A 21,780-nucleotide genomic window follows, 5' to 3' on the forward strand; every position below is an offset into this window, starting at 1 on the left:
AAAACAGCTATTCAGAAGTAGAGCGATTCGTGGTATGCCTTGATTTCTTTTATAATACAACGTTTTGCTTCTTATATTTCACCTCTTACAGCTTTTGCAAAGTTTTGATTTGATAGGACAAGAACAGTGAGGGCATTAGGACCAAGAGAAAGACGCACACATTGCTCTGTATTATGTCTGGCAAAGTGCTTCCTGACTGAGTGCCGTAGTTATGTGTGAAACAAAGTCAGGGACCGACTAGTTCTCATCTGTTGATCACAGTTAACTTGAAGCCTCTGAACGGGGGAGAGCTGTCAGATCTGCTTTCAGAGATAAGGCGCTTCAGTCCAGGCAGCAACTGGAAACTTTGAAGAAGCAAGAACTACTCTGGAAGGAAACTATAAGAAATGGGATTTCTTTTTACTTAGAATTTAAGAAGGAAAAAAATGAAACTTTAGTTACTCTTTTCATCTGCTAAACCTGTGCTTTCTAAGCAAGCTGGGACTCTGTCTAATAAAGGATCTACTTTATCTTACTGGATCCATGCTACCTTTTACTACAGTAAGTGCAATATTAATAGGAATGTTATATTTTGTCTGTAAATAGAGAGGAAAGCATGAAACGGCATCAGTGAAATGCGAGGGGAGCAAAAAAATCCTCTTGGCAGATAGTGAAAACCAGGGCTTTACTGCAACCCGAGGACTGGAGCCTGAGAAAGATCCAAGTGATATTTAACATGACCATCTGTATCATTTTGTCACCAACAGTATGTTCTTGAGGAAGAAGTGCAGATATGGATCACGTAAGCTGCAGTTTCTCTTGTTGTTGCTGATGCTGGGCTTTTTGCTACTGATGGTTACAACGCTGAATCCACCACCCAGCAACCAGCACAGGGAAGGGACTTTCCAGCCGGTGGAGTTCAACCCCCGGGAAGGGTATCAGGTGGACTTTGCGGAGACCCAAGAGATGCTGGAGACCCAGGAGGAGAGCCAGCAGTATTACCCCCTGGATGGGCTGTCGCCTTTCATCTCCCTGCGGGAGGATGAGTTGATCGTGGCCGTCGTGTCGCCCACCGGCAAAAGGAACCACAGCAAGGCCAGGAAGGGCTACCGGGTGGTGAAGCAGCAGAGCAGGCGGCCGGAGGGGAGGGCAGAGGGTGACCCGGAGCCCCAGCTCCTGCCCCTTCCCCTGCAGGCTGGGGAAGGGGCTGCCGCTGAAGGGGAGCGGCCGCTCAGCCTGGAAACCCACGGCTTTAACGAAGCGCTGAGCGAGCGGATCTCTCTGCGCCGGGAGCTGCCTGAGGTACGACACCCGTTGTAAGTAAAACAGCCTCTTTAATCTCTGGGAGAAAACTCGCCTCTTTCCCCCGTCGCCGCGTACCCCGTGAACCTCTCCCCCTCGAAACCCCGCGACTTTCCTAGCAAACCCTCCCCTCCGGTTCGGGATAACGTGTTTTTGCCCACGCCGTGTGAGGAACACGCACCCCCTCCCCCGCGCGCCGTTCCTCAGAGCTCCAGACTTCCTCAGAGCAGTCGGCGGGAGCCCCAGCCGCCCCAGCCGGGTCCCACAGGCCGCCCCGCCGCGGCCGCCCCCGCCCTGGACCACAGCCCCCGGGGACCCGGAGTCAGCGGCAGGTGCTGCCGGAGCCGGCAGCGGCTGCACGAAACACCGACGGTGTTTTCCAGCCCGGCAAAAATGGAGGCTGCGGGGGAGGAAGAAAGAGGGGGCGGCGACGGGGCGGCCGGGCCGCGGCGGCCCTGCCCGTCACCACGGCAACGCCGCGCCCGCCGGCCGGCCGGGCGGGCAGCGGCGCCCCCTGCCGACGGCCGCGGCGCCCCCCGCCGCAGCAGGTGCCGGGCGGCGGCAGGGGAGTGGGGCGGTGTCTGCCCCAGACTCCGCGGTTGTCCCCCCGTTGTCTGTCTGTCAGTCTGCCTGCCTGCTGGGGCTGGGAAGGGAGTCCGAACGGCGCCCGGGTGCCGGGGCTGTGCGGGCTTGTCGAGCGGGAAAGGCGGTGTCAGCGGCTCAGGCTCGGCCGGGCCCGGCCCCAGCCCACCTGACTGCGCTCAAAGGACCCAGCCATCCCTTCATGGTGGGCTTCTGACAAAGCTGTGGGGTCACTGGGCTTACGGGGTGGTAAAGGAGTCAGGTGTTGGGGCTTTCAACTCTTTTACTATAACAACTGACCTGACAAACGCTGAAAGGGGCCTACAAGAAATCTGGAGAGGGGCTTTTTACAAGGGCATGTGGTGATAGGGTAAGGGTAATGGCTTCAAACTAGGAGAGAGTAGATTTAGACTCACCACTATGAGGGTGGTGAGACTGGGACAGGTTGCCCAGAGAAGCTGTGGATGCCCCATCCCTGGAAGTGTTCAAGGCCAGGCTGGATGGGGCTTTGAGCAGCCTGGTCTAGTGGGAGGTGTCCCGCTAGATGCACCAGAAAACATTTTAAGTAAGACACAGAGTATATATAATATTTTTTCTAGTGGTCATTTTCATATGTTTAAAGACAGATGGTGGCTTTAATTCAAGGGGACAATCTTAAAGGAGAAATGAAACAGTGTTTTCTACACTTGCTGACTAGGTTCAGCGTTAATTTGGGTAATTCCATTGAATAATGAAATGCTAATATTGTTTCAGTTATTTTTCACAATGCTTCACTGGCAGCTCTTTGAACCATGTAGTTCAAAGAAGGAATGATGATCCTGGTTTACTGCATGTGATGTCAGCCAAAAAACAGTCTCATTTTGGCAGCTGAAGGGCCATCCAACAAGAGACAGGTTTAGTTAATACTAATCTTGGTAAGATTTAAGCCATGGCCTCAGAGCTCTTGGATGGGTTTTCCTGTCTGACTAGTTACAGCCTGAAGAGCCATCAACACCACATCTTATAGAGCCCAGATTGAAACCATGGATCTGAACATCTGAGGTTTCGCAGTTGTTCAGATCTAAATCCAGATCATAAACCAGCAGCAGAAGTTTACCTCTAAGCCTGTCCTGCCCTTTATGGCACAACACACAAACCACAACGATATTTTTCAGGCCTAATTTACTCTGGGGGCCTGGCTCACAACTCTGTCAGTCCAGTTTTATACCAGTGTCAAATGACAGCGATCCAGTAATGAATGAAATTGCCTATTACTCTATTCTGTTTGACTCATGTTGCTCCTAATAATGGCTGTTATTATTTAGTTAGAGAGAACCCAACCAGTCAAGAGACATTTCAGTGAGTTAGGTCCATGGACTTGGTCTCCCTCATTTCACTTGAAATTAGACAGCAAATTCTTCACACCAGAAGCTATGCCTACTAATTGTGAAGCAATTCCAGATACTGTAAAATAAAGCTGCCCAGGCTGCACACTTGTATACTTCATGTTTACTCTTAAACCAGGGTGTAAGGTATAAGGTAAATGCCATAAGATACACTTCACTGTTGTTCCTTAGAAAATCACATAAAGAGGTCTGTTGTGCTTTGCATTGGAGCAATGAGCAGCATAACTACAGTTTCTTCTTATGTGCAGAGTACAGAGCTCTGCTGGAAATAAACCAGAGCCTGTAAGCTGTGCTGTGCTGTGCCTTAACAGCCCAGGATCCAACTGCCTCACCTGGAAAGCAATAGTTTAGACCTTTCTCACCCGAATCCAACTTCTAACATAACCCCCGTCTCTTTGCATGCCTTTCAGGTGAATGTTTTAATCTAATTTTCAGATGCATAAAACTGTGTCTCTTCCAGCACTCCTACTGATCCCACAGTGAAACATACCCCAGTAGATGAATCAGGTACCTTGTTTTGCCGCATTTACTTTGAGAACCAGTTTTGAAACAGCCTGGGTCTGTGGGTGAAAAGGCCTAATAACTTGTCCAGTTGTAGTAGGAAGTTGTTCTTCCCCATCAAGACTCATTCTCTAAGGTACTTTTGTCCCTCAAAGGGCTTTTTTGCTGTTCTCAGTTGGTCCAGCTGCCATTGACACCCTCCTGGGACAGTGGACCAGAATCAAGCCTGCCATTGTGACTTTTATGATGGGGTTGTGCCTGTAAAAAAGTCTGGTTTCCTCTCTCGGGCTTGAGCATCAAACGTATGCAGGCAAAGAGAACTCACAAGCTGTCTAAAAAGGTTTTAAGTTTCATTACAAAAGCATAGCTTCCACCTGAGTGCTGTTGAGACCTGAATCTCAAGGAGACATTTTCCTGAAGGTAGGTGGGAGTCCCCGTCGGCAGTGCCTTTGCCGTGTCAGAATTGCTCTCCTGATCATTGCTGCTTGTTACGATTCCTTATTTTTCACAAATTGGATTAAATCACTATGTCTCATATCAGTCACAGCCCTGACTTTTTGAAATGCCGATTTATGATGGACAGTCTATGAAACTGCTCCAAATTATAGGGAAGGTATTTCTGTATACCAGTACCATTTCACATTTTTCTGAAGATTAGGTATCTATATTGCAAGTCTTTGCTGATCTCCATGGCAACTAAACACTCACCACCTAGGTTGTGTATTCAAGTACAGTTGTTTTCAATTCTTTTCCAATTAAGATGCCACAACAGCCTTTTTTTCTTGCTATAACCACAGTACTAGCAACAAGGCATCGTAGTATTATGGTGCAAAATATAGGTGCTTATAGCTGTACTGAATGTTCCTGGTTGGAAACTGCCTGGTAGTAAAAGGACTGTATCAGATCTTCACTTTTCTTAATCACCTCTAGATTCTTCTTCCTGAAAATACAAACACTGCCACATGATGAAAGTATACTTTTCTCCATCCTGCTGAAAATGGAAACAATTATCCCATATGAAATTGTGAAATAACAGCATTGTAGATTACAGAAAATTAGTAAACCAAGGACAACACAGATTCATTAGAATGTAAAAATCATCAAGAATATTTGCCTCTCTATACAAAAAGATATTAATATGAAGCAGCATAACTTTTTATTAAAGTATAATAAACTATTATAATTGTGCTCATTTTAAATTTATATTCCCAGAAGTGTATCTATAGTATTCATTTATTTGTATTTGTTATTAAATCATTCAGACTATGGATTCTCTTAAATGATAAGCAGGTTTATGGCTGGATAGTATCTAGCAGCATAGGGCCTCTGTCCATGAATAGGACTAAGTAAAATGGTAATAAACATAGCAGTATTAAAATTATATCCTTCGCATGAGCTTCTGCTGAGTCGCTAATTGTTTAACAACCGCTGTAAAATCTGTATGATGATTTGCTTGGCAATACAAAAATGCTGAAATAACAATGGGCCACATCCAGCCAGTTTGGTAATTCCTTGAAGAAGTTCTTGCTGCTGGAGATTAAATGAGTTAGGAAACTGAATGACTGCTCCTCAGGAAATGAAAAGATTTTAAAATGTGTTTCCTTTTGTAAGCAAAGCAGATATATAGGCACAGTCTTTGCATCTCTACAACGGGCATTTGAAGGCCTTTTCTGGAAAATGTGCATCCTCATGCCAGTATAGTGTATCCTGTCTCTCTGAACCAAGACTGGTACATCAGAAAACACTTTTTGTCATGAATGCGATTTGTAGATCCTTTACTTACATTTATGAAATCACCATTGTTTGATGAGGGTTTATAGTTTTCGTATACAGTTTCTGTGAGGATGAATAGGAAGTGTTTTTCGTTCTTAAATGCTGGGGTTGTCAAAGCAACATATAATTCACTGTAATTTTGATGGAACTTTTTTCAATGTCATGGGTGAATTCTTGGCCCCATGGAAAACTGAGGAGCCGTGTGCCCCAGCTGGCACTCTGGAGCATCTCTACAAATGCCATACAGTAACCCATGCAGCCAGGTGGCTCGCAGTAGATTGTGTCAGTACCTGGAGTTGTAAAGTAAATAGCAGAAAACAGCATAAAGATAATCTACCCAGCTGAGAGCCTCGTTCATCAGTGATTCGTTTTTATCAGAAAAAAAAAAACCCAAGCTGTATAAACTTTATAGGGAAAATACGTTTACTTTCTTTTGTTTTAGAAACAAATGTTTCTACATTTGTTTTCATTGCCCATGTAAGGATCCATTTCTTTCCTGTACAGGACTGGGATGTTAGCTTCGTTCACTGGTCAGGCAGTCCACAGGTACACCAGTCTGTTGTGCAGATGAGTTATTTTGCTTATTAGTCTTACAGGTACTGGACTTCAGTTTACTCTTTTCTGTGTTACTTGAGAAAATGTGGAAATTGGTGGAGGCTGACTGACTTCCTTTATTCCCCTCTCTGCTTTGCTCTAATTGTCTTCAGTTTCTCTTTCTTTGCCTTCTGGACTGTTTCTGTTGAGCTGTGTATTTTCAAGCAGCCAGAGCAGAATAAAGTATCCCAGAATACAGCAAAACATTCCTAATTTTGCATTTTAATTTTTATAATGTCATTCCTGTATTTTCACTTTGTATTCCAGTCTTGGGCACCTTAATACATCCTTCGCTTAAGTAGAAGTGAGACAATATCTTAAACTGCTTTCCATCCCTGAAGGTTTAGGTGTAGCTTACAACTTTGCTCTGAGAGACAAGCAGCCATTTGTATCAGTGTTTTAGTGTCTCCCTTATTTTATCCCATGCAGGTGCCTACAGCAAGAATATGACTCCAGTCTGCCTACTGCTAGTGTCATCATCTGTTTCCATGACGAAGCCTGGTCTACCCTGCTGAGAACCGTGCACAGCATTATGGACACGGCCCCCAAGGCCTCCCTCAAGGATATCATCCTAGTCGATGACCTCAGCCAGCAAGGTAGTCCCCGTTTCTCTGTATGTGAGCTCTTTCTTCCAAAGCTTCAGGGAACAGAATCATAGAATGTGTTGGGTTGGAAGGGACCTTTAAAGATCATCTAGCCCAACCCTCCTGCAGTAAGCAGAGACATCTTTAAGTAGATCAGATTGCTCAGAGCCTCATCAGGCCTGGCCTTGAATGTCTCCAGGCACGGGGCCTCCACCACCTCTCTGGGCAACCTGTTCCAGTGTTTCACCACCCTCATTGTAAAGAACTTCTTCCTAATGTCTAATCTAAACCTCCCCTGCTCTAGTTTAAAACCATTGCCCCTCGTCCTATCGCTACATGCCCTTGCAAACAGCCCCTCCCCAGCTTTCTTATAGGCCCCCTTCAGATCTGGGAGGCGGCTATAAGGTCTCCCTGGAGCCTTCTCTTCTCCAGGCCGAACAACCCCAACTCTCTCAGCCTGAATTCATAGGAGAGGTACTCCAGCATCTTCATCTCATGGATCATATTTGTGGCTCTCCTCTGTCCTCCTCCAAGAAGCATGTGAGGAGAGTAGAAGGCAAAGAGGACCCTCAGGAAGAGAGATAAGCAAAGCCCTGAGCTGGCAGCCAGGTTTCACTCTTCCATTCCTAGAATTCAGCTTAGCCTTTCAACTTTGAAATATGTTTCTTTTTTCCCCATCATTTCCAATCACTCTGAACATTCTTACTTTAAAATAAGATCATAGTATGCAAATCTTAGCCTTCCCACTGGACCAGATCTGCTGTAATAATTTCCAGACTTGGACTTTGGCTGAAGCATAGCGTGGAAAACTCCACATTGCTAAAGTAATCCAAAGCGCTTGGGAAAGCCAAACACCTGTAGTATCTCACTCTGATCTGCGCCTTTTATGAGACGATGAGAGCATCCACCTTTTGCTGAAAACAGGAGAGGAGGCTATAAAGTTTCTCATAGGAATAGCTTCACACCTAGTGAATCTCAGTTTCCATTAGTCTCTACTTCTCTTTGACATTATGCTGCTGTGGGAATACTTGGAACGTGGCCTACTTGGCCATGTAAAACAAATGCCCCCAAAACATTTTACCAGCAAGAAGTAGCATCTCCTACTACCTGTTGCTTTTCTAAAACAGCTTGAATCAAAGCTAAAACATTTGATTGACCATTCTGTTTCTGACAGGGCCCCTGAAGTCAGCTCTGAGTGAATACATCTCTAAACTGGATGGTGTGAAACTAATCCGGAGCAACAAGAGGCTTGGAGTCATACGAGGTCGGATGCTAGGAGCTGCACGGGCAACTGGGGATGTGCTCATCTTCATGGATTCACACTGCGAGTGTCAGAAGGGCTGGCTGGAACCCCTCCTAGCCAGGCTGTCCAGCAACCGGTAAATATCCCTGTGACCTCTGAGCTCCCTGCATATGCTAATTTCTGCTGAAAGAGATATACTTGGAAAGGTTTGGGTATTTTTTTTATCCTGTCCTTGTTACCGTGTTCCTTCTGGTCATATTGCTTTTATTTTCTACCTTATCACCACATGCATCATTCTGATATGTGGGAAGCAGGATAGGTCACGCCGCTGATAACCCTCACTTCACCACAGTATCACTGAACTGCCAGAGTTTGTATCCAGTTAGATCTATAAGAAGTCTTCCTGGTTGTCTGAATTAAAAAAGTTGCAGTCTCAAGCTGTTTGGAAATTGGCAAACATCCACGAGAGAAACTACTGCAAGACTCCATTATTTTTACTTTTTATCTGTCTCAGTCATGAAGCCAAGGCTAAAATGCTTTGTCCTCCTGAGCCAATTTGGCTGCATACCAATGTCACTTGTACCATCTCTGTTCCACAGAAAAAATAAACTTTCTGGGCAGCCTAAACAGTTCTAGCTAAGCACAGGTACTTTCACTGACATCAAACCAGCAAAGGAAGATACAGATTTGCATTTTCCGAGTCTTTCATGTTTAGGGTGGTGCTTGGGCCTGCTCGCTAATGTACAGCTGAGCTCATCTATGCAGTCCTCAAGTCCTTCAAAGAGATTAAATCACTGAAAATGTTTCAAGAATTACATGGCAGTAAATGCTTTACTAAAGAGACTTTTCTGAAAGAAAAATCTGTACATTAACTTGTCTATCATTACCCATAAGCCACTTGGGAAAAAATGAATAATTGCTTGAGGGAGTAAAAGAAAAAATACATCTTTAAAACTCTTACCAGACCGTTAAATCGTCATATTAAAGACCTTCAAAGGCTGTTCCCAGGCACTGGAACAAGCTGCTTTTATGGCTGATTATGTTTGCTTATAAGAGAATTATTTTGAATTTTTAGAAATGAATACATAATTCGGATGAAAACATTAAAAATACTGCACGTAAGAGTAATGCTGCCCTAGAATGTCAGGACTATTCATATTATTTTTTGTCTGCTGACTTATTAGATGGTTTATTATGAATATACTTCATGATTCTTCTGCCTTGAGCTGTAGTCTATTGTTGATGTTCATGCAAAACTCCTATCTGTATCAATCAGCCAGTTATTCAAGGTTGTATTGCTGAAATTAAAGAGTTATAAAAAGTCTCAGAGGAGAGCTATAGTGAAGGGGGAATTACAATGGCAACAGAGAAGATAGGATCCCACCACAATTGTAGTGATTCACTGTCAAAAATTATCTCAGCTAAGGGAATGTAAAGCCACAAAGCCTACCATATCTCTGAGATTTATGTAGCACTGTCACCAGGGGGTGAGAAAGGGATTCTCTTCCCCTATAGGGCTCATATGCTTATTTATTCCTCCAGGAGAGCAGACTTTAACACTGAGTTAGCTAATTGTTAATTGGATCCATGGAGCAAAGGTAGAAGGATGTTTGGATAATAGTATGGTCTAAACCATCCTTTTCTGTATGCTGCATCAGTCACTGTGTCTGACCCTGGAAGCTTTGTCACTGCTAGCGTGGAGAACCTGTGCCATTCCCCAGTGCACAGGGAAGACATGCTCCAAGGCATCTGGCAATCACTTTCACGCGCTGTCCTTCTCTCCCCAGCTGAAGAATGGTGATAATAACATTGACCTGATAAGGAAGTTAATTCATGATTTTTCCCAAATTGCCTGTAATGCTTGTGTAGAGATTGCTATGGAAATGTAAAGCATTAGCATAGTCAACTTGGCTTCATTTAGCAGTTGAGGAGCTGTTAAATTGAATCATGTGCACTCCCTGAGACTACCCAAATGAGGAAAGTACAGTGAAAAAAGCTTACAGTGACTGGTGAAACATTCATCATTCCTTTTCTTAATGTACCAGTCAAGCTGCAACTCATGCGCTTTTGCTGGAGAGACAGGATGGGAAAACACTTAATCACCTAAAGTGAGTGAGTTGTTTGCTGGCAAGGAAAAATGCAGTCTCTCCAAAGCTCAAACCTTTGCAGAAGCTCAGTGGAGCTGGAGAGAGATTTTAACTTTGAAAATTGTGATTAAGCCTGATTTTCTAGACTCCTGATCAGATCTAGCACTATTATTGTGACCTGTCTTAGAGTGATGCCAAGAGATCCTTGCCCAAGCTGAGACCTCACTGTGAGTTCAACATACTTACAGAAAGGGAGATACCCCCAGTTCCGAGTAGCCTGTGGTAATGACAGACAGGACAAACATGAGAAAAATTGTCCCAGTTTTACAGGTATGGAAATATTTGAGAGATGCTTGACTTGCTCTGGGTGATGACATTTCATTTCCCAATGTGATGGTTTATTCACTAATCCAATCAAAATTATTTTCCCCAGAAGCGTTGAATCTTTCTAAAATCATTACACATGATTTATGGGCACCTTGACTGGGACTAGTTCTGTGAACCATACCTACCAAACTGACTGGGAAGCTGTGCATCAGCTTAGTATATCACCTGGAGAATGGTTCAGCAGTTTGTAAAGCATCCCTTGGCATTTTGATTATTCAAGGATGAATACTGTAGGCACCTGGACAATGTTAGAAAACTAGATGAGATGCCCCACAGATCATTTCATTTGGCAACTGTTTGTGTTCCAGGATAATTCCAGGTAAGTAGCATGGTCTACAGTAATGCAGCTGTACAGTTATTACAGTCGTCTTTTGAGGGGTTTGCCTCTACCAGGAGACTGCAGGAGACAGCTGCTATTTTGTTTTCTGTCCAAAAGCAGTGAAAGGCAGAGGGGGCATATAATAAACTGTGCCATGAAGCCTTGAAAAGGTTGCTCTTCTAACCTAAAAACAGTGTCCCTTAAAAACTGATCCAAAGTGTCGTTCCTGAGCATACTGCATGAAAGCAAAATGAATCTTGCTTATATTCTTGACAAGGAATTCCACCTCTAAAAAAGGCATGGACACCAGAACTGTGGCAGAGAGGTGGCTTGCAAAGAGGTAGCTTGCCCCTATGACTTTTCCCCTGCTCCTGGTTGCAAGGGCTGTTTCCCTCTGTGCCAGCGCACTGCCTACCTCACAGCTCAAATACTATGTTAGGAAACAGAAGCCTGTGATATTATTAAAAGAAGCCTATCTAGTTTCTAAAATTCAAAGTGCCTTTACTTAGCACTGTGATTCTAGGTCACTAATCTTTGATGAAAATGCTGTTAAACAGAATAAGAAATTAACATAGCAGTGGAAAGGTAGCTCATCTGCTGTTTGCTCCCATTCTGGACTGAATGGGAGCCTCTGCTTGTAGATACAGGAATAGAAATAGAGTTCTGCTGTCCAGAAAATTTCTGTGTGGTTCTAGTTTTATGGTAATACACTAGAGAGAAGGGAGATACTTTACACTAAAGTTGAACAGCTTCTTCATCTCTTTTCATCTGATTCTCCACTTCTCAGTGGCCCAAACCCCAGCCTTTTAAGCTACAAAATACATAAACCATCTGTTTTCTACCTTCTTAACGGGCTCAGGGAAGCATGATGTTATCCATCCAAAGCCCACACAACGCCAGCATCTGAGCATGCATTTCCGTGCTACTCTCCTTGTTTTGAAAACCTTCCATGTACTTCACATATAACAGCCTGCTTCCTGAGACTTCTCTGTTGCCTAATGCTTTTGTATCCTCCATTTGTCAATAACCCTCATTTCAAATTCAGTAAATTAATGTTCTGCATTTACATGGTATGTTATGTGAAGATATGCTAGCTCTTTGCAGTCTTTGACAGTTGATCAAGATCAGTGGGTGACCTATTTTAAAGAAGTTGAGGTAAAGAAACTGAAGACAAGAATCTAAAGCCAAAAGCCAATACTACTGCCAAACGTAGGAGCAATGAGGATTTAGGCATGATTCATGGCACAGTGCCCTGATTGTCCAGTGTAAAAAAGGTATTGGTTGCTCCTACAGATTTTGGTACCCCACATACAAATTTGAATATTTTAACAAAAAAGACAGGTTCAAAAGATATTTTTTTTTTAAATAAAGGATTCCGTTAGCACTCTACCAAGCAGAGACTTGACGTATATGTTTAGTGCTTAGCATATGGGTAGTCCATCAATTCAAGGAGACTGTTCATATGCCCTGAGTTAGTCTGGAGTTGATCTGTAAGGCATTTTTAAGTAATCCTTTATACCATAGCTTTACCATTCCTGATCACTGCATTTTATCTTTTTATTAACCCTAACTAATTTTAAATGTTTTGCATTACTATTTCCCTGAAGACTTCAGCCAGCCAGCGAGATGTTTTCAGTGAAAATGCCGTGTGCTGTGGAACCAGTGTGGGTTCTCAGTTACTTAACTGAAGTTTTGACTATGTGCAGAGCCAGAAAACTTGGACTGCCTGGATTTCCTAGCTATCCAGTTTTTACAGGGAATGATACCCTCTGAAACTAGTTGAAGAAAGTACATAATTTTCATGTGGGTTTTTTTTTGTTCCTCCTTATTTAAAGTGGGATTTAAACAGATTAAAATGAGTTCCCTTCCCAGCAAAAGAAAGCATAAATCAATAAAACGCACTTTCAAAAACCAGTGTATCTAAAACTTCAAAACAGATGTGTTAATTAAATCTCCCTCTCCTCATGTTACTTATTCTAAAAATATAAAAGAACATAATGTCCATGCTGACTGTAAAGGGTCATGGGAAGACATTGCATTTGCAATTGTATTTGGTTGAGAAATCCCAAACCAGGAAATTGTTTTTGTTTGGGTTGCTCTTTTTCATGGAATTGTGACCTTTTGTAGTTCATGTGTGTTCCAAGCATTTGAAATATTCGCAAATTAGTCAAATGGTTCAAAGTCTTGCTGCTAGTTGTATTTGAATTTCCTGTTTTTCCCTTTCCTTGGATTCCACAGAGTAAAATTAGCAGTAGTTTGCCAGTGTGTGTTTCATTTCAAAGTACTGAGAAGCTGCTGACTGTCTGCCAGTTACCCAGTTAAAAACAAAAAGAATAGCTAAGAACATCTTCCAATTTTCAATTACCTTCTGTTGCAAATTTGCATTTACAACCACGCAATCATAAAACCGTCACTGAATATGCAGAAAACAGATCTTTTATTAAAAAAAGCATTAATAGCAAAAGATAGGTAACGCACTGCTTGATTAAGATTAAAATTGGACGTTGGCCAGTTTTCACACAGATAAAGTTACTGGATTCCTCTATTTCAGATCTGAAAGACACTCAAAGCATTTAAAATTCCAAGAAGGTGTTTCTATTGGTTTCATCAGAGCTACACCAGCTTATACTAGGTGAAGATCTAGCATTAGTTACATACTCTTGAAAATTGTTATCTTGGCATTCTGAAAGAGCTACTCGAGTAATAGCTTTAAAACACAGTTATCAGTTTGTACTGTATAATTTTCTGGGAAAGAAGATTAGATTTTTATTTTGTTCTGGTTTATTGTTGAATTTAGGCAAGGTAGAATATGACCTATCTGGTGAGTTATTTTTGGCTGTCTTAAACACTGTAATTTTCCATGTCATAATTTGCAGATAGTTTGGATAATTGCTTGGTCTCCAAACCATCAGAATCCATTACATCACTGCAGGTATTTTTCTTGAAAGGCATTGAAGAGTCAATGCCCAATAACAAGCACATCAAAAGCATGCATTAAAAAGAAAGGATTATTTTGACAAGAACTGCTATTGTGGTGCTTACTCTTATAGCAGTTGCACTGATGCTGGAAGCATCATTGGAGTTTGGAGTTTTATAGTGGCAACAAATTTAAAGTGGATCCAAAAAGAAGGACAGGTTTTAAATGGCTGAAATGATATGCAAATGCAGGATAGTCTGAAATGTCTGGATCATCTGCTCCAGAATGTAGCTGATCCAGAATATACCTGAGCATAACTGAGCATCCACATTGTCCCTGTCTGGAACTATCTTGGATATGTGCATGTGATATAGTCTCCAAGGTCAAAGTTTTTTGAATGGTTTAGTCTACGTTTTCTCCTCTGGCTTCCACTCCAGTACACCCTCCTGATATTTCATTCTTGACTCTGTAATTGTAAAGTGAATTACCTTGGGGTCATTAGTTTCTCAGTCCTGTCTGGATGAGAATGGATAGGCAGGTAGCAATAGATAGCATTCATTTCAGCAAGTAGCAATGACCTGAGGTACAACTCGAACTACACTCCTAACCAGACAGTTGTCAGAGATGCTCATACACTGGAGAATGCAGCGGGATGTAGAAATTACAATTACGTTGACTTTTCATTTTTTGAAGCTTAGTCATATAAAATCCATTTAATTTGTTATCTGGATTTTTCTCAGCATATCCAAGAAAAAACATGTGCTTGTGTGATTCCACTGGGACACTACCTTTTAGTAACTTCTAGAAGCAGTTAGTTTACTTTTCATGCTGTTAAGTGAGTAAAAGTTAAATACAGCTTTCAGTAGAAGGGCTTCTGCTGGCTGGAGTTTGAGGTGGTTGCTCCTGCCCTGGATAAAAAACTGTGTCACAGGGGTATCACCAAGGGAATCACGGAGGATATAATCTTTACTATTTTTATTATCATTTCTTTCAATTTCTTCTTGAGTCTTGCGGGAGCATGACAACAAATCACTGCCTTAATGTATATGCCTACAAATGTTGCAGGTGACCATAAAATTTTCTCTTCTATTTATAAATCCAGTGCTTGTTTCTAAGAGTGCCTATTATTACCTATTACAAAGGCTGGTTTTACACCTGAATGGAGAAATATAATCACTTCTCTGTTGTAAATCTTTCTGCCTTTAGCTCATCATAGGACAGTCTGCTTTTATCAGGAAACAAAGGAATAACCGAGTCATGTTAACGCTATAGTCTGCATAGATCATCTTCATACAATTCACTGACAATCAGTAGTCTCTGTTTCTCCATGGGCTTCTAAAATTCTCTACAGGAAATCGCAACTGTGATAAAACAAAATTTGGAGTTTCCCCCCACCCCGATACTAAAGAAACATTAGTCTAGTGATTGTAAAGTCAGAGAAGATACGTCAAGATTACATTAACATCACCCAGAGCTACCATCTTCCTTGCCTGGTGCTGGTCTCTGCCATGGAAAAGTAAAAAGGGCTCACTGTGTTGGAGACTTCTGAGATGACCTTTCTTCATTGATAATATTATGTTTTAAGCATATTTCTCTCAAAAGTGATCTCTGACCAACATATATATCTTTAAAAGAGGAGGTAAAACCTTCTACTTATTGCCCCAGAATTGACCATTTCACTTCTCTCTCTCAGTTTTAACAGGAAGTTATTTTCTAGGGAAAGAGCTACTCCAGAATAATTTCTTATATGGATACTCTTACTCTAGAACAAGAGTAATTTTTTCCAGTGTACCTTAATCCCTAGTAAGTGTTACTGTTCTTTCTCCAAAGGACCTTCTGTCTAGAGGCAAGGCCTTACACTGAGACCAGAGGCTATCCTTTTTGCATAACAGAAAAGAAATGGATAATATTCTTCAACACTTTTTTTCCTGCAGTCCCTGATACCATTGCATTTATACTTTGAAAATTCCCAAATGCGATACGTCATTGACCTGGAAACAAGGAACACTGGTGGCTCTTCTGAACTACCAGTTAATTCCCAGATGATGTACAAGCACACTGTGAAATACCATGACATGTTTGCCATGGGGAAATGTCTAATACCTCTTCTCAGACTAATCCAAATTTAGCTGAAGTTAGAAATGAATTGGAGGATTGCTACTTATGGTGCAATGGCTCTGTTCTGGCTCTTAAAAGTAGATTCCTCACTGTGACAGTGCATTTGCAAGAGCATTTTAAGCTTGTGATAAAATACAAACAGAAACTGGCTTGTGAACGCAGTGATAAATGTTTTTGCAGAACAGCTGGGAGAACAAAATAAGGATAAGTGCACTCTTTGTTGGCCTGAAGTGACAAATTCATGAAGTGTGTGGAACATCTACAGGAAAATGAAAGTGTTTGGGGCCAAAATCATCTTTTGCTATGGACTTTGCATCCATGCAAAGTCTACAGCATCAGAGGCTGGCGCCTCTGTGGGACATAACTTTATAAGAATTCTGATGGTTAACTTGTAGCAAAATCCTGCATAGCTTTAAATGACAATGTAAGGTACAGGTTATCAATAAATTATTGATCTTCAGATTCCTCACTGCAGGCTCAGTATTCCCATGCACTGAGCACCTGAGCTTCTATCAGCAGGGAAAATAACGGCTTTTAACATCTAGAGGAGTGCTTGTGCTTGACAGTGTCAAAAAGGAGAACCACTGTTTACTAAGAGTAGTGAACGTAATTTGCGGGCTGGCTTTGAAAATAAATTATATTGTCTTTTTCAGAAACAGTGTCGTCTCCCCTGTCATAGATGTCATAGACTGGAAGACTTTTCAGTACTATCACTCTGTGGGCCTGCATCGAGGTGTTTTTGATTGGAAGCTCGATTTTCATTGGGAACCAGTGCCAGAGCGTGAAGAGAAGGTACGACAGTCTCCCATCAGCCCTATCAGGTAACAGTCCATCAGCCAATACGACTCCGCTCAGTTCAGCAGCAAAACTGTACAATTTGGGTCATCTTCCAGCTAACAGAAGAGAGACGTGGTTAATTGCATATGCTTGGTTAACGTTTTTTGAAGGGATAGGTTTTTGGTTTACACTGACTTTGTTTGGCCTTTAGTAAATCATTCTAACTGTATTGCAGTCATACTTTCAGCATGACAAGTATTTTCCACACATTGAGGCAACTAGTATACAACCTGACCAGACACAGTGTGGAAGTTTGTAGGGAAAGCAAAAGATAGATCATGCAGAGTTAAAAGAGCTGTCTTAATCATTATCTGTTTGTCTGTTGTTTTGGCTGTACGTGTATGTAATACTTCCCACTGTTCTGAGCTTTATTTAATACTTCAGCCCTTGGCTCCCTTCTCCAAGTAAATCCTAGAATTCAGATCCAGTTATTCTTTCTTTTGGGTAGATAATCAATTCATTGAAGCTTACACGGAGTAGTATTCAATCATTTTGCAATACTATCTCTATGGAAATGGCAGGATTTTCAGCCTTCACGTAATTCCCTATCCAAAACTAAGGCTGTTCACATCCAGACTTGTTTTCTACACAGGAGTCCTGTGGTAGCTGGTGCAGTGGTGGCCATGGATCGACATTACTTCCAAAACACTGGAGCTTATGATTCTGACATGACCACGTGGGGAGCAGAAAATCTGGAGCTATCTATAAGGGTAAGAACTTTAATTAAAACATCAAGCTCTGGTAACTATTGGGCTTTTAAGGAACCTGAATGAAAAGGCAAGAAGCAATTTATAAATGCATTTAAGTGCAGAATGTCTTGGGGTATGGAGAATATCGCTTTCCTCTCAGATATCTATCCCCACGCTCTGTGATCTGACTGTACAAGAACATGCATCTGCTGTGAGTTAGGAGCATTATGTCAGGAGACGGAAGTTTTACTGGCTATCGCTATCTGCCCAAGGACAGAGTCACTGGTTTTGGCACCTTCTAAAAGCTGCCTCTTCTTTTTTGGCATGTAACATGCACCAAAGGGAGAGTAACCTTTATTTCTTTGCCAGCCTGTAGTTTTAATACCAAACTGTTTATATTATATTGTTTGCATTGATTTTTGCTGGATACAAGGAGGAACTGATACTAAAAAGCAATGAAATATGCAGACACAAAGGGCACAGAGTCTTTAATGTCCCAGACAAAAGAAGGTAAGCCCCCAGGCCTCTTCACTACACTGCACTGTTTGCGCACAGAAAAACATAAAAGCATATAAATAGCCATACTGAGTCAAATCAAAAGTCTGTATCTTCTCTGTGTCTCTGTATCGGTGGGAAGGAATATATGAAGAAGCACATAATAATGCTCTTGCTGTTTCCTGCAATGTGGAGATTAGGATTTCCTGAGGCAGAGTCTATAGTAAAGGAGCTTCTCCTTTTTAGATAAAAGTAATCAAAATAAGATAATCTCTTTTTGTGCCTTCACCTTCTTTTGTTTCAGACCTGGCTCTGTGGTGGCTCTGTAGAAATTATTCCATGCTCCCGAGTTGGGCATGTCTATCGAAATCACTTTCCCCATGCTTTCTCCTATGAAGATGCCATTGTGAGGAACAAAATCCGAATAGCAGAGACCTGGCTGGGCACTTTTAAAGAGAACTTCTACAAGCATGACACAGTGGCTTTCTTAATCAGCAAGGTAAAGACATCTGTAGTGGTTTATTCCTGAGGGAAGGAGTGTGTGTTGAGGTAGGTGAAGGGGGTGGAATAGAGATGGGGTGTCTGTGTACAGTCAAATGTTCAACGTGCGTGGTGTTGGGGGTAGTCTTCTTACGAAACCTTCCAGTAGAACAGCTGTCAGATCAGGAAGGAAAGAGAGAAACTCGTACCTAGGTGTTGTTTGCTGAAGCTATCAAATCTCTTAGAGTATGACTCCTTCTGAAATGACTCCTTCAGCTTGCCCAACAAGCTGTGATTTTTTTGTCCACCAATAGTACATGGAGTGTTGCAGTGCATCTGAAGTGGAAGCTAGTAGCGCTGTGTGCTCAGAAGGCCCTCTTAGAGAATTCATTCTTTGTTACTGAAGGTCTTCCTCATGCGATTCATGAGGATATTCAGTAATATTCACGGGCACGTGGCAAACTATGATGTCTCTTCTACTGGAAGGGAACATATCTGAGTGGTCCATTGACAAAAAAGGTGATTTTTTTTTTCCTGAATTGACAGATGTCCAGAAGCAACTGTCTGTAACTGAGAAAGTCAGATCTCAACATGGCCACTATTTACAAGTTACTTTTTAATTAGAAGCATCACTCAGGCAGCAGTCAGACCTCCAAGGATTTGGATTCCCAGCAGCTTGTATGCTAAGACAGGTTTGCAGCCAGGTGTGTGGCGCGGCCCTGGCATGCAGCCACACTTGAACTGCCTGCAGACTACACACCATCCAACAACTACAGAACAGCCACACTTGTTTTTAAGCCACTGTGTAATCCATTGCAGATCAGGATCCATCAAGGGTCTGTATATCCTATGTATTACAAACCAGTGGATGTTTGTTTATTGGGAGTCATGCAGCTGTGGTTCATGTTGTTAATGTTAACCTGGTAATAATGTGAAGTTGTTAATGTTGCTGCAGTTCTCAGGAATTCTCTGGCTCCAATACCCTTTCTTGTAATGATATCCTCTCCTACAAGGCAGTGGACAAACTTGGGAGCAGTTGTGAATGAAAACGTGTCATTCGTCTTCTTGTTCATTTAAGAACGCCATGCTTTTAAGAAGAAAAAGATTCACTGAAAACAGTTAGGCAGAGCATGGGTAGGTGCTGTGCAGTTTCCCATTCAGTTTTACTCATGCATTTCAGTCCTGCATGCCTCAGTCATTGCAGTGCTGGCCATTGTCTAAGCAAGTCAGATCCAGCAGGAGCTGCATTGTATTGGGGAGAGGAAAAGTTCTGTGCGTCAACGTGGCTTCTCTCCTGTCACCTAGTCTGACATCCTTATACCCCACCGGTGGATGTGCCCCTCCAGGCAGCTTGCTGTGCTAATCCTAGAGTCTGAGGCTATCACATTCCTTTTTTTTAATCTACTTTCACTTTTTCTAAAAAGCTTCTCCCTCCTTGTATGTGTTGCAGGTTTGAACCCCACTGGCCAGAAGTTCATCAATTGACTCACAAGGGTTACAGGCATGTAATTACAAGGAGGATGCTAGGCCAAGTCTTTTAAGATGGGCAGTTAGGTCTTTTAAATAATTTAATAATTTCATGAGGGCCTTTCTTGTCAACTCAGAAGCAATTTTCTGTACTAAAAACTACAGCCATCAATGATACCGTTTACTAACTCTAAGCACCATGACCTTTTGCCTAAGAGTTTATTCTAGCCAGAATACTTTTAGTACTCCTAAGTATGATGCTCTTTCAAGTGATCAATTTTACGATCTCTGTGCTCAGCATACCATAACATAAAAGGCCTTTTTCTCTGTTTCTTTCTTTCACAGCCAATATTTTCAGTATGTCACTGCAGCGGGATGTTATTCAAAGGGCAGAAGCAAGCGATGACATTACTGCCGCTCAGCTGCAGAGGGGCCCTCCGGGGATTTATTGCACTGGGAGGGCGAGCGGAGCCACCTATTGGCCACTAGAAAAATCTCCGTGAGCCTTGACGGCCGACGTTGCCCTCTGCAGAAAATAACTAGTGACCCCCATTTAGGTTGCTTTATAAATCTTCCCATTTTATGGCCTGAATCGCATCCTGCGCGGGATTCCCGTGGGGTGAGCGTTAATGCAGATGAATAAGGCCATTCCCAGCTTTCTGCTATTTCAGCTACCGTCTCTTTTTCTCCTTTTCTTGTGTGGTTTGTTTATTTAATTTACAAGCAGTTTCCTTTCTGATTGGTTTACAGGGTTAATGACTTTCTTTACATTATTTACAGTATGTATTCGGCATTAAATGCAGACTGTAACTAGTATGACAAAACGAGATTTACTGCCATTGCCTTCTTCAGCCAAAGCAGAATCTCATGAGAAACATCTCTTGTTAGGGGAAACGTTTTACTTCTCTATTTCCCTTTTCCAAGAAAACCTCTTATTGAATCCAAGACTGATACTCAAGTGTTGAGCTTTGCCTGTGCAGCTTACAGGGGGTGGCAAAAAGTGCCCCGTGGCATGATTGATCCCTGCCTTTAGAAACTGATACCTCTCCATGGATCTCCATGGCCCTTCATTTGTCAGTGTTTTCCAGGCATGTCGCAGTCCTTTTTTTCTTTCTTATGGATGCAGAGAAATAGCTGGTCTGAGGAAAAGTTGAAAAGTAATTTATGGGCAATTCTTTGCTTATGTTACCAATTTTAATTTCTGACGTAGGAATCCATACCAGTTTCCTGGAATCCAAACCTGCATTTTTAAAAAGTAGAAACTTGAAGGGGGAGATTTACTGCTGGCAAGAAAAAGGAGAGAGACTTTTAAGGGTGGTGAAGATATTTTTAGTATCAGGGCACTGAGAGAGTTAGAAAAGTGTTTTGTGTGGTTTTGCAACTGAAGGATTAGGCACCTGCTTAGAGGTTTTCAGAACCCTGTTAGCCATCTTCAGTGCTAAATGTCCTCAAATATTCAGGCTCTCAGTCCTTTGCAGTGCAGATGCCTGTAGCTGCACCAAGGTTTGAAGGCACTTTTCTTTTTTCAGAACAGAGTTGCTACCAGGAAGGGTGAGAGTTGATATTGTGTGTATATAAGTCAAGAAAACACATAAATCATAGAAAAGGGTTTATGACATTATAGCCACAAAACACATTGACTTACTAGATCTAGTAACTGTCAGATAATGTGATAGACAATATTTTGGGCTAAATTCTGTCATCACTTACATCCTCTGATCATGGAGGACTGACGATAACTGGGCAATTTGGGCTATTAAAGGCCAGGAAATTGAATTTTAATCAGCAGGGCAAATTCTATACTGAATTACAATCTAACACAATCCCACTGATTTCAGTGCAACAAGTATCAAACTTGTCCCTGACTTTTTTATTATAAGGATGACAAAGACCGACTTATCTTGCAGTATAATAATCATTTTCAGAGGAAATACTTATTTTCACAGTGTATGCTACTTCTGACACATTTACTTCCATCACAGTGCCAGACTAAATGCTGTTTTAGCACAAAATTGGAGGAAAGCTATAGCTGGTCCTCCTC

At 42.1% G+C, this 21,780-nt stretch overlaps 1 protein-coding gene across 2 annotated transcripts in view; it reads left to right on the forward strand.

Moving 5' to 3' along the window:
• GALNT15 (polypeptide N-acetylgalactosaminyltransferase 15) overlaps positions 1-21,780 on the forward strand; it is a 28,770-nt gene that overhangs the window by 349 nt on the left and 6,641 nt on the right. For both annotated transcript variants that reach the window (XR_010069863.1, XM_063325135.1), the window contains exons 2-7: positions 747-1,295; positions 6,546-6,712; positions 7,875-8,079; positions 16,425-16,592; positions 17,201-17,318; positions 18,097-18,291. Coding sequence is in view for 1 of the 2 variants with exons in the window: in XM_063325135.1 (XP_063181205.1) it covers positions 747-1,295; positions 6,546-6,712; positions 7,875-8,079; positions 16,425-16,592; positions 17,201-17,318; positions 18,097-18,291 (1,402 nt within the window). In the remaining variant the exon portion in view is untranslated. The remainder of the gene's footprint in view (positions 1-746; positions 1,296-6,545; positions 6,713-7,874; positions 8,080-16,424; positions 16,593-17,200; positions 17,319-18,096; positions 18,292-21,780) is intronic.

The sequence above is a fragment of the Chroicocephalus ridibundus genome, chromosome 2 (assembly GCF_963924245.1).
Source record: "Chroicocephalus ridibundus chromosome 2, bChrRid1.1, whole genome shotgun sequence".
Lineage (NCBI taxonomy): Eukaryota > Metazoa > Chordata > Aves > Charadriiformes > Laridae > Chroicocephalus > Chroicocephalus ridibundus.